Source organism: Littorina saxatilis, linkage group LG3, assembly GCF_037325665.1.
Source record: "Littorina saxatilis isolate snail1 linkage group LG3, US_GU_Lsax_2.0, whole genome shotgun sequence".
Classification (NCBI taxonomy): domain Eukaryota; kingdom Metazoa; phylum Mollusca; class Gastropoda; order Littorinimorpha; family Littorinidae; genus Littorina; species Littorina saxatilis.
In genome coordinates, this window is record NC_090247.1 from 10413056 (window position 1) to 10425012 (window position 11957).

General features: G+C 44.0%; 1 protein-coding gene across 1 annotated transcript in view; it reads left to right on the top strand.

Moving 5' to 3' along the window:
• LOC138960825 (multidrug resistance-associated protein 1-like) overlaps positions 1 to 10645 on the top strand; it is a 28955-nt gene extending 18310 nt beyond the window's left edge. Inside the window, exons 18-23 of the mRNA XM_070332470.1 lie at positions 1137 to 1238; positions 4219 to 4362; positions 4942 to 5100; positions 5585 to 5751; positions 6315 to 6509; positions 8323 to 10645. Of these exons, the coding sequence (XP_070188571.1) occupies positions 1137 to 1238; positions 4219 to 4362; positions 4942 to 5100; positions 5585 to 5751; positions 6315 to 6509; positions 8323 to 8434 (879 nt within the window). The 3' untranslated portion in view covers positions 8435 to 10645. The remainder of the gene's footprint in view (positions 1 to 1136; positions 1239 to 4218; positions 4363 to 4941; positions 5101 to 5584; positions 5752 to 6314; positions 6510 to 8322) is intronic.
• The last annotated feature ends 1312 nt before the right edge of the window (positions 10646 to 11957 follow it).

An 11957-nucleotide genomic window follows, 5' to 3' on the forward strand; every position in this document is an offset into this window, starting at 1 on the left:
CTACTACTACTACTACTTCCTCTACTACTACAACTACGTCTTTTGAGAAGAAAGAAACGACCACCCTCAGTGTCATTTTTGCCGACAGTGTTTTTTGTGGGTGGTTTTTTTCCTTCAAATGTACATAAGTATATCAACACTGTTTTCTTCAACAATGCGCGGGTATGCAGTGAATATATAGTAACCTCAGCGACTCATGGCCTACTTTTGAGCTCTGAACTTTCGTTCTGTTCTCATAGGGATGGCCACCCCCCACGGGTTAGGGGGAAGAATTTACCCGATGCTCCCCAGCATGTCGTAAGAGGCGACTAACGGATTCTGTTTCTTCTTTTACCCTTCACTGCTGTGCAGCACAGGCAAAATCCTCCCCTTTAGCTGCTGGCCAGCCGCTACCTCATACCCCCTGCTGCCAGACATTCCACTCCCACAGGGAAGGGTCAGTCAGTGGTAGCTGTTGGCACCAGCAGGCTGGCCCTTTTTTGGCCCCTATTAAAAACCCTGGATGTTTACAATTTTCAGTGATCTATTGCAATTGTTAAGTGTATAGAATATAGTCAATGTTTGTACAGATTTTAGTCAAGCAGTATGTAAGAAATGTTAAGTCCTTTGTACTGGAAACTTGCATTCTCCCAGTGAGGTAATATATTGTACTATGTTGCAAGCCCCTGGAGCAAATTTTTGATTAGTGCTTTTGTGAACAAGAAACAATTGACAAGTGGCTCTATCCCATCTCCCCCCTTTCCCCGTCGCGATATAACCCTTCGTGGTTGAAAACGACGTTAAACACCAAATAAAGAAGAAAAGGGATGGCCAAATTTCTACATTTTAACTCGCCAGCCGGGCGAGTAACTTCAAGAAAGTCACTAGCCCGGTAGAAATTTCGCTGGCCCGGGTGATTGGCAGTGTTTATATGGCTTTAAAACTTTAAAGTACAACCAAATGTGTCGCATTTGACCAGAATTTTTATTGGCCAGCCGGGCCGGGTTTCTACTAGCCCGGCGGATTTTTACTTGCCCCCGGCGACCGGGCGGACGATTTGGCCATCCCTGTTTACACCATTGTGAGCATGTACAACAGTGCTGATCGTACACCTGCATGAAATGCCGGACACCCACAATTTACTGACCGGCTTGCAGGTGACGGGCAAGATGAACATGGTGGTGAGGATGTCCACAGAGATGGAGACCAACATCGTGTCCTTGGAGAGAATTGCCGAGTACACCAACATTCAGTCTGAGGTATGCACACACGTTGGCATGCAAATAGCCGATGATTGTTCGGAAATATCTCTCTCGAGTTTGTATTGGTTTTGAAAAGATTTAGTATCCTTGCTTTTTGAGTCACTTGAGAAAAAGTGACTCTATGTAATCGGTCAGTGTTAGTCTGTCCGGCCGGCCGTCCGGCCGTCCGTAGACACCACCTTAACGTTGGACTTTTCTCGGAAACTATCAAAGCGATCGGGCTCATATTTTGTTTAGTCGTGACCTCCAATGACCTCTACACTTTAACGATGGTTTCGTTGACCTTTGACCTTTTTCAAGGTCACAGGTCAGCGTCAAAGGAAAAATTAGACATTTTATATCTTTGACAAAGTTCATCGGATGTGATTGAAACTTTGTAGGATTATTCTTTACATCAAAGTATTTACATCTGTAGCCTTTTACGAACGTTATCAGAAAAACAAGGGAGATAACTAGCCTTTTCTGTTCGGCAACACACAACTTAACGTTGGGCTTTTCTCGGAAACTATAAAAGTGACCGGGCTCAAATTTTATGTGAACGTGACTCATTGTGTTGTGAATAGCAATTTCTTCCTGTCCATCTGATGCCTCATATAATATTCAGAACTGCGAAAGTGACTCGATCGAGCGTTTGCTCTTCTTGTTCTACACGTTTTTCGTGTCCGCGTGTTTCAGACACATCCCCTCGCTACCGGCACGGTGGCCTAGTGGTAAGGCGTCCGCCCCGTGATCGGGAGGTCGTGGGTTCGAACCCCGACCGGGTCATACCTAAGACTTTAAAATTGGCAATCTAGTGGCTGCTCCGCCTGGCGTCTGGCATTATGGGGTTAGTGCTAGGACTGGCTGGTCCGGTGTCAGAATAATGTGACTGGGTGAGACATGAAGCCTGTGCTGCGACTTCTGTCTTGTGTGTGGCGCACGTTATATGTCAAAGCAGCACCGCCCTGATATGGCCCTTCGTGGTCGGCTGGGCGTTAAGCAAACAAACAAACAAACAAACTCTCTCTCTCTCTCTCTCTCTCTCTCTCTCTCTCTCTCTCTCTTGTTTGTTTGTTTGTTTGTTTGTTTGTTTGTTTGCTTAACGCCCAGCCGACCACGAAGGGCCATATCAGGGCGTTAAGCAAACAAACAAACAAACAAACAAACTCTCTCTCTCTCTCTCGCTCTCTCTCTCTTTCTCTCTCTCTCTCTCTCTCTCTCTCTCTCTCTCTCTCTCTCTCTCTCTCTCTCTCTCTCTCTCTCTCTCTCTCTCTCTTACTCTCGCTCTCTATCTCTCGCGCTCCATCTCTCTCTCATCGTGGCTGCAATGCGCGTGTTTACCTGTACCTTGCAGATAATAGCGAAGTGTGTTTGGTTCACTGTCTCAGCGAACCGGTTGATTACCTGCTTGGTTGTTAGATCTGATGGTAATGGCCGACGGTTCAAAAGTGCTTTTGGTTTGTGTGGGTAGATGGTGGTATTAGTGCAGACAGACTACTACTGTGTACCCTGCTTGTATAATTTAAAGGCACAGTAAGTCTCCCGTAAACCATCACAGATACTGTCAGGCTTTTACACACAGTACAAACACCCTTTCGTTTAAACACTCACCGCTTGAGAACATCCCAGGTGCTATACGTAAAGAGCGAGCAATTTTCAAAGAATTTATTTTTGTGGACCGTCTGGTCGGAAAATCAGGCGCCTCGTTTTGGCACTAGAACTAACATTCTTAGAATTCTTTTTTCATCAAGACAAGATCAGTACAATTCGAAGTTTTAAAAGTTTGAAAAAAAAAGCCCGGAAACGTGTCACGCAAACCGTCTTTCTCGTAGCAGACGACGGTTGTGCCAAGCGCCCGTTCCTCTGAACAGTCAACTGCCAACGCTCTAGTTCGTGTGAATCGCAGCCGTTTGTTGCGTTTAGATTCAGAGGTACACAATAACGTGCTATTGCAGATAAGCTTACAGCGAGTCGCATTAAAATCACAAACTGGCGACTAAATTGTGAAAAAAGGGAAACTGGATCACACGGGTTCACGATGGCTCAGGGGTAAGATAAACCACGCACAAATAAATTCTTTGAAAATCGCTCTTTACGGAGGACACCTAGGATGTTCTCAAGCGGTGCATGTTTAAATGAAAGGGTGTTTGTACTCTGTGTAAAAGCCTGACAGTGTCTGTGATGGTTTACGGGAGGCTGACTGTGCCTTTAAGGCAGGCTGATAGGTATGCTCCCCGTCCCGGTCATGTTCACCCCCACCCTGCTTTGCGGAGGATTTCCAGACAGCTTATGTTTCACCTGTCTGTTAGAATAGGATGTATGTGGAACAAAAATAACCACATTTGGATAAGCTTAAAGCTGTACTATGGTATAGAATAGGATGTATGTGGAACAAAAATAACCACATTTGGATAAGCTTAAAGCTGTACTATGGTATAGAATAGGATGTATGTGGAACAAAAATAACCACATTTGGATAAGCTTAAAGCTGTACTATGGTATAGAATAGGATGTATGTGGAACAAAAATAACCACATTTGGATAAGCTTAAAGCTGTACTATGGTATAGAATAGGATGTGTGTGGAACAAAAATAACCACATTTGGATAAGCTTAAAGCTGTACTATGGTATAGAATAGGATGTATATGGAACACAAATAACCACATTTGGATAAGCTTAAAGCTGTTCTATTCGTTACCTCTGATTCCTCCCTTCTGTGACCAGCAGTAAAGAAGAACCCAGTTACGACGCTGTTAACAATGCAACAATTCAACAGACCTTTAAGGCAAAAAAGCTTCCCAAACAGACCCGTGAAGGTCAATAGGTTTCACGGTTGTATTGGCTTTAGTTCCATAGGACTTTGAAGCTTTACAACAATCAACTAACGTCCACACACATAATACGAATTCACACGAATACAGCAGGCAATTGTGCGTAAACTATGCACATTTAAAAAAAAAACACGACTTGAACTCGGTACTCGTGTTTACCTTGCAGGCGCCGTGGTCAGCCATTCCACGTCCCAAGCCGGACTGGCCGCAGCGTGGACACTTGCGTTTCCATGGTTACAGCAGTCGGTACCGGCCTGGCCTTGACCTCGTTATACGTGACCTCACGTGTGACTTCAACCCTGGGGAGAAGGTGAACAACATGAAACCAACAACTCTTCTGTGTCTTCGTTTTATCTTCTGTTTAAACATGCATCATTCTGAAAAGATTTCAAGCGCAGAAATTAAATTTCTAAATACATCTTAAATACAAATACAACTCCTCATTCACATATACAGCACGCTCAAGCCATAACCGTCATCAACAGACATCCATTTATTCTTACCTAAATCCATGTATGAAGGTTAAGTGTTGGCCGGGGTTTGCGGGATGTTTTGATGAAATTGCAGATCAATAGGCGATTATTGGAAATAACTCCGTCGGGTTTGTATGGGTTGTGAAAGAGTGAATGCCCTTGCTTTTCCTCTGACAAATAAAGTCACACGTGCTCCTGTCCACGTCTTTGCGACACACCCCTCGCTACTGATTAGCTCTTCAATAGTTGTCCAAGTAAAAATCAAGGGTTTTCACTCATTCACACAGAGTTATTTTCGAAATTCGTCTAATGATGACTTCAGATAAAGGAAAGGGGGTGGATGGTGGGAAGGGTGGATGGATCGAGAGTTGGTTGTCTGGATGGATGTCACGTCACTTCCGGTTTTTTTTCTCAAGGTTGGTATCGTTGGGCGGACAGGAGCCGGCAAGTCCTCCATGACGTTGGCGCTCTTCAGACTGATAGAGCCCGCTGCCGGTAACGTCACTGTGGATGACGTAGATATTGCGTCACTTGGGCTGCACGACTTGCGTCAGAAACTCAACATTTTGCCGCAGGTGAGCAATCCTTTGTAAAGGTTGGCAACGCTTTTTGAGGTAGAGTTTGGGTTTACATTGCAAAAACAGCTTACTTACAAGTAGGAAGAGTTCAGTGTTTGAGCTCAAAGGGAAAAAACGCGTTTGTCTCTACAAATGAAGGCCCCAATGAAAAGTGAAGCGCGTGCATTTTCTTTATATCTTTGAACTTCATGCATGAGTGAAGTATGTGTTATGTTATATGTATGTAAACCCCATGCAGAACCCAGTGACATTTGACGGGACGACACGCATGAACTTGGACCATTGTGGTGATCACTGTATGTATGTGTGGGTGACCTATGACCCAGTGATATTTGACAGGACGATGTGCATGAACCTGAACCATTTGGGTGATCACTGTATGTATGTGTGGGTGACCTATGACCCAGTGATATTTGACAGGACGATGTGCATGAACCTGAACCATTTTGGTGATCACTGTATGTATGTGTGGGTGACCCAGGACCCAGTGATATTTGACGGGACGATACGCATGAACCTGAACCCGTTAGGCGGTCACAGCGACGACCAGGTGTGGACGGCCCTTCAGCAGGCTCACCTGAGCAGCTATGTGCGCTCCCTGCCTGATGGCCTGGACCATGTTTGTGGGGAGGGCGGCGAAAATCTCAGGTAAGCTCCAACCACCTGCCTGTCGTACTGCTTGTCAGTCAGTCTTTCTTTGTGTTTCTGTCAATCTGCCTATAAGTCTGTCTGTCTGTCTATCTGTCTCTGTCCTTCTGTCCGTGTATGTCTGTCTATCTGTCTCTGTCTCTCTCTGCCTATTTCTCTCTCTCTTTCTCTCTCTCTTTCTTTCTCTCTCTCTCTTTCTCTCTCTCTCTCTGACTTTCGCTCTCTATCTCTCGCGCTCCATCCCTCTCTCATCGTGGCTGCAATGTGCGTGTTTACCTATGTACCTTGCAGATAATAGTGAAGTGTGTTTGGTTAACTAGTCTCAGCAAACCGATTGATTACCTGCTTGATTATTAGATATGATGGTAATGGCCGACGGTTCAAAAGTGCGTTTGGTTTGTGTGGGTAGATGGTGGTATTAGTGCAGACAGACTACTTCTGTGTACTCTGCTTGTATCATTTATTAAATATATTATTTATATAAAATTTCCATTACATGAGTTTCACTTGCTTCCACAGTCACTTGCTTCCATAGTGACCGTGTCGTTGTGTGTGTGTGTCAGTATGGGTCAGCGACAACTGCTGTGCCTGGCCCGCGCCTTGCTGAGGAAGACTAAGATCCTTGTGCTGGACGAGGCAACTGCCGCCGTTGACATGGAAACCGATGACCTCATCCAGACCACCATCCGCCAGGCCTTCAACGACTGTACCATTCTCACCATCGCTCACAGGATCAACACCGTCATGGACTATGACAGGTAGGCATCACCCTTATCGTAGCACACATGATCCACACAGTCATGGACTATGACCGGTAGGCATCACCCTTATCATAGCACACAGGATCAACACAGCCATGGACTATGACAGGTAGGCATCAGCCTTATCATATCACACAGGATCAACACAGCCATGGACTATGACAGGTAGGCATCACCCTTATTATAGCTGACATGATCAACACCATCATGGACTATGCCAGGTAGGCACCATCCTTATTATTGCCATGCACTATGACATGTAGGCATCACCCGTATCATGGTCATGGACTATGAGAGGTGGGATTTACCTTTATCATGGTCATAGACTTTGACAGGTACGCATCCCCCTTATCATGGTCATCGACAATGACAGTCAGGACAGGCATCATCCTTATCATGGTTATGGACTATTAAAGGTATGCATCACCCTTATCATGGTCATGGACCATGACAGGTAGGCATCACCGGTAATACCACGGTCATTGACAGGTACTAGGTAGGTATCATCCTTATCATAACACAGGATCAACACCGTCAAGCCATCGCTGAATCTCCGGGTGAGCAGCTGAATCTTCTCTGCTGTTTAACTTTGTTCCTCCACAAGATTGAAAACAATTATAATGCTAACGCTTCATATCTACATGCAGTTGTTTCCTTCCCAACAAACATTGTAACGTGTCATATGTGGGCCTATCACACGTTTTCACACATGGACATAAAGCCTACAAGCTTTGCGCACTCTCGCCTTAAGGGCACAGTAAGCCTCCCGTAAACCATCACAGAGCTCCCCGAGCGTCTACATACAGTACAAGCATACTTCCATTTGAACGCTCACCGAACGGGAACATCCTGGCTGCTTTCTGTCGAGCGTGAGAAATTTTCAAAGAATTTATTTTTGTGGACTTGGTCTTCTACAACAATGGCGCCTCGTTTTGGTGCTGGACGGCTGTTATGATACCGGAAATCACGCCCGGACAGTAAGCCTCCCGTAAACCATCACAGATACTGTCAGGCTTTTACACACAGTACAAACACCCTTCCATTTGAACACTCACCGAACGGGAACATCCTAGGTGCCCTACGTAAAGAGCGAGCAATTTTCAAAGAAATAATTTTTCGGATTGTCTCCATCTCAATCGGACCCATCCTGAACTCAGGTCAAAAATGAGTTACTTCCCTTCAACTGGCGATAGCCGTGGAGCGATGATAATCAGAATGATTCGGACCGTGGTGCGTTTTGGCGCTAGACCTAACTTTTAAAATCTAAATAATAAATCCTCAGCTTGTTACACAAACATTCTTAAATCATAAAAGAATTCTTTTTTCATCAAGACAAGATCAGTACAATTCGAAGTTTTGAAAGTTTGAAAAGCCCGAAAGCAGGGTCACGCAAGGTCGTGATTTTCGTAGCAGACCGCGGTTTATAGGCAGTCAAAAGCCATCGGTAGAGTTCTTATGAATCACATTCGTTTGTTTCGTGAAAAGTCAGAGGTACATAACGTGCTATTGCAGATAAGCTCACAGCGAGCCCCATTGAAATTACAAACTGACGACTGCATTGTGAAAAAGGGACACTGGATCACAAGGGTTCACGATGGCTCAGGGGTAAGATAAACCACGCAAAATTTGAAAATTGCTCGCTCTTTACGTAGGGCACCTGGGATGTTCCCGTTTGATGAGCGTTCAAATGGAAGGGTGTTTGTACTGTGTGTAAAAGCCTGACAGTATCTGTGATGGTTTACGGGAGGCTTACTGTGCCTTTAAGAATTATAGCCTTGAAACTGACCTCTACGCCAACCGTGTGTTTCAGAATACTGGTACTGGACAGTGGCCGAATGGTGGAGTGCGACTCTCCCTCATCTCTCCTCGCAGACCCCAGCACCGCTTTCTACAAGATGGCCAAAGATGCAGGACTGGTTTGACCACAGCAATGACCATATAGAACGTCTGGTGTTACAGACAATTCAGCCAAGATCTTATGAAAGTGTCGCGTGCGCGACCCAGTGAAAGCGTGACTGTGTGTGTGAATGACGGCAGAAGTCATGATGGATGCATTAGGCCAAAAAAAATAATAGGTGTGGTTACGGTAACATAGCCAAAAAAAATAGGGTAGGAAGGTAGGCAAACACTTTTTTATTTTTTTTTTACTTTTTTTTCTAATGTGTACAAATTAAACCTACTTGACAGGGAAATAAGTGTGCGACTCGGGCGCTTTCGCTTTCATTGTGTTTTCTGCCCTCGTTTTCTTGTGTTTTTTTGTTGACAAATGTAATAAAAAAGTTATAGGGTCGGCCCCTAAAAATAGGGTAGGTCGGGTTACCGTAACCACACCTATTTTTTTTAGGCCTTAAGCATAACGTGAACTTGAGTGTCACTCGTTTTGTAAGTCTGTTGTTGCCATCGTTCAAGTAACTTCTGGACTTTTCTTTTCTGTTCCGTACTGGCACTACTTTGTCAGTATGAGTTCTGAATGTGTTCTGTCATATAGAAATAGCATTGCATGTAGAAACTGCATGGCCTGTACGATAGACATAACACGTATCATTCTGATCATCATCGCTCAACGGCTATCACCAGTTATCTCTCTGACCGGACGCTAAAGTCCTACGCGAATCTATCAAAACAAGAATACAGAGTTATCTCCCATATGTTGTTCACGAGCAGTGTTCGCGAGACGAAAATGATTGCAGATTGGCCGACTTCGACAGTGATCTCCGTTCTGTTCTTTACAGTTATGATAAAGACATCGTTCTAAGGTCAAAACAAGTCGAAATTTTGGGACTGCTGCCGGAAGGAGACCGTAATATATAGTTGTATCACTGTCAAAAAATAATCTGCTCCAGCAAGCGCGGAAACCAAACACTTTTGCCATATTTAGAGTTGTTTGCACAGTAAATACAGCCGCGAAAAATAGCTCGCTTGAAACTGTCTTACATATCAATTCCTTTGTAATTGAAAAATTACACAACACCATGAAAAATCATTATCGACGAACGCGAATCTGCTTACATCCATAACACATTACGAAAAGATCTAAATATGTTAAAACAAAATCGATTTCCTCGCCAGACAAGGAAAACCAAGGCATCCTGTCAGGGATAGAATGAGCCGAACTCATTTTGACCTGAGTTCAGGATGAACACGTCTGCTAATAAATGTTCCGCTAACTGAGCTAAGTTCTTTTTCTGTTGATTGTCTCATTGTACTGTGTTTGTCCGTCCACTGCAATGTAATGACCACTAGCTTGACTTTGTAAGGAATGTCTCATCTTGTCTACGATTGTAGCCTACGTTTTAATAACTCACTTATTTGTCTTGTTTTTCACTGATGCTTATCGTCGAGGTGCGTTACTTTTTGATGATGAAACTCGCTTGTTTATTCCAATGCTTGTTATTCTCTCAGGTGCCATGACATTGGTTCCGTAAATAACTTTCACTTACCCTTGTTTAAGTCGAATACATTTGTATACGTCCCTTTGTTTTTCAGATCCATACAGTTTTTTTCCTCTGTTTTGTAATTCTCTCAGCAGCAGTCGTTTGTCATTGCAGAATATTTCATGCACATATTCTTCAGCACCGACATGTCTACATTGAGTCTAAATTATGTTGATAAGTGTATGTTAAAGTAGTCTTTTACTGCTCGCTTGTTATGCCCATGGCATATCTGAAACTTTGTAGTTTGTTACTTGAGTGTGTGTTGCAGCTGATCTCTCTCCGCCGTGTCTTGATTCATCTTATTTTGTTATATCACTTTACTGAGTAACGAATGAAACTAGGTGTACACTTTTTGCAGTTCCATGTGCATAACTATTGTGTATTAGGTAAAAGATCAGCATGGTGGAAAAACTATGTGCGATGTTTTAACATTTGACGAATCTCTTTTCATTGTTCTAAAACGGTATAATGTCTTCTAAATTGATCTGAAGGATTGAGTTATGTGTCTCTCGTTGTCATTGAAGTTTGCAAATATTACGTAGAATCGGGTTCAGCAGAGGTGAATTTTATTGACTGGGCATCATGTAGCATAGTAATACTAGTGTGTTTTTGTTTAAAATATTGAAGTGATTGCTTGTGTAGGGAAGAGCAGTTTGCAATTATGTTTTCATACAGTGTCTCAGTAAATGAGTATGTTTATCTTGTTTTGGTTTAATCTTTTTTTTATTTTTTTTTATTGGTTATACAATGGCGTACTGTGCAAACACACATTGCCACACACACAAACGCACACACACACACACACAAACGCACACACACACACACACACACACGCACGCACGCACGCACGCACGCGCGCACACATGCACACATGCATTCACACACACACACACACACACTCAGACACACTCAGACACACACACACACACACACCGTGGGACACACACACAATCACACACACAACGTATTCCTGACTTTTTAGTCAGCTGTGTGTGCGCTACTCTCTACCCTGCATTATCATTGACACTGAAGTAGCTAGACGGATGCACCAACAAGACAAATTAAGTTAAAGAACTCAAATGACGGCGTTTAAACTTGGATAAATACAGAGAGTTAACCTTTGCCTTAAGTTAAAAGCTACCAGAGCTCTCCTGTCTTAAATAAGATCTGTTAATGCGGAACATCTTTCTCTGTCTTCATGCAAAACAAAACTTGCACTAGCTATAAAGAACGCTGCGATTCTACCGAAAGAAAATGCAAACAAACAATTGCAAAACGTGTCCAAAAGCGTGCAACGTCGCCACAGCGACGAGAGGCAGTACCACGTGACGGCTGTAGGCGGATTGGTCGATATGACGTCATTGGTGCCATGTGGCATCGCCAGCCCTCCGTCTCGCAGACTTCCAGCCACTGGCTGCCTGCTGTTATCGATCCCGCGTCTTTCACACACATCCAACATGGCCGCCACTCCGTACCATCTGCTAGATCTCTCCTGGTTGATCAACAGTCTACCACTTTATTGAGACTGGGGCCTTTGGGTGCTAAACTGACGTCACAATCAACAGACGCTTAAGAATATGGCGCAAGGTCCAATATTGGATCAAGGAATCAATGTATGTAGGAAGAGGACGGTACTCTGAGCGGAACCTCGCCAAGTAAACAACAAAATGAAAGATGGGCAATGTGTGTGTACGTGATATATTTCAATATCACCCTGAGGACTGACGAGGCCCCTCTAGCAAGGTCTTAGCTGGGCGTGTTGCCTGTGCTTTCAGTGTGTGGGGTAGACGTTACTTACCACGATGGATAACTACTCCTTCTCCTTCTCTGGTCCGTCGTGGACGAACCAAGTGCGAGGCTTCATGTCTCAGTTTTTCGACTCATTCAGTGCTTTTTCCAAGCACATAGCGCCCACCTACCGCCATGACCGTTGCGAAAGGTGAGTGTCCACTAACATGCATAATAATTATTATGATCAAACTCACTGTTAGAAACAGTGTTGGAATTGTGT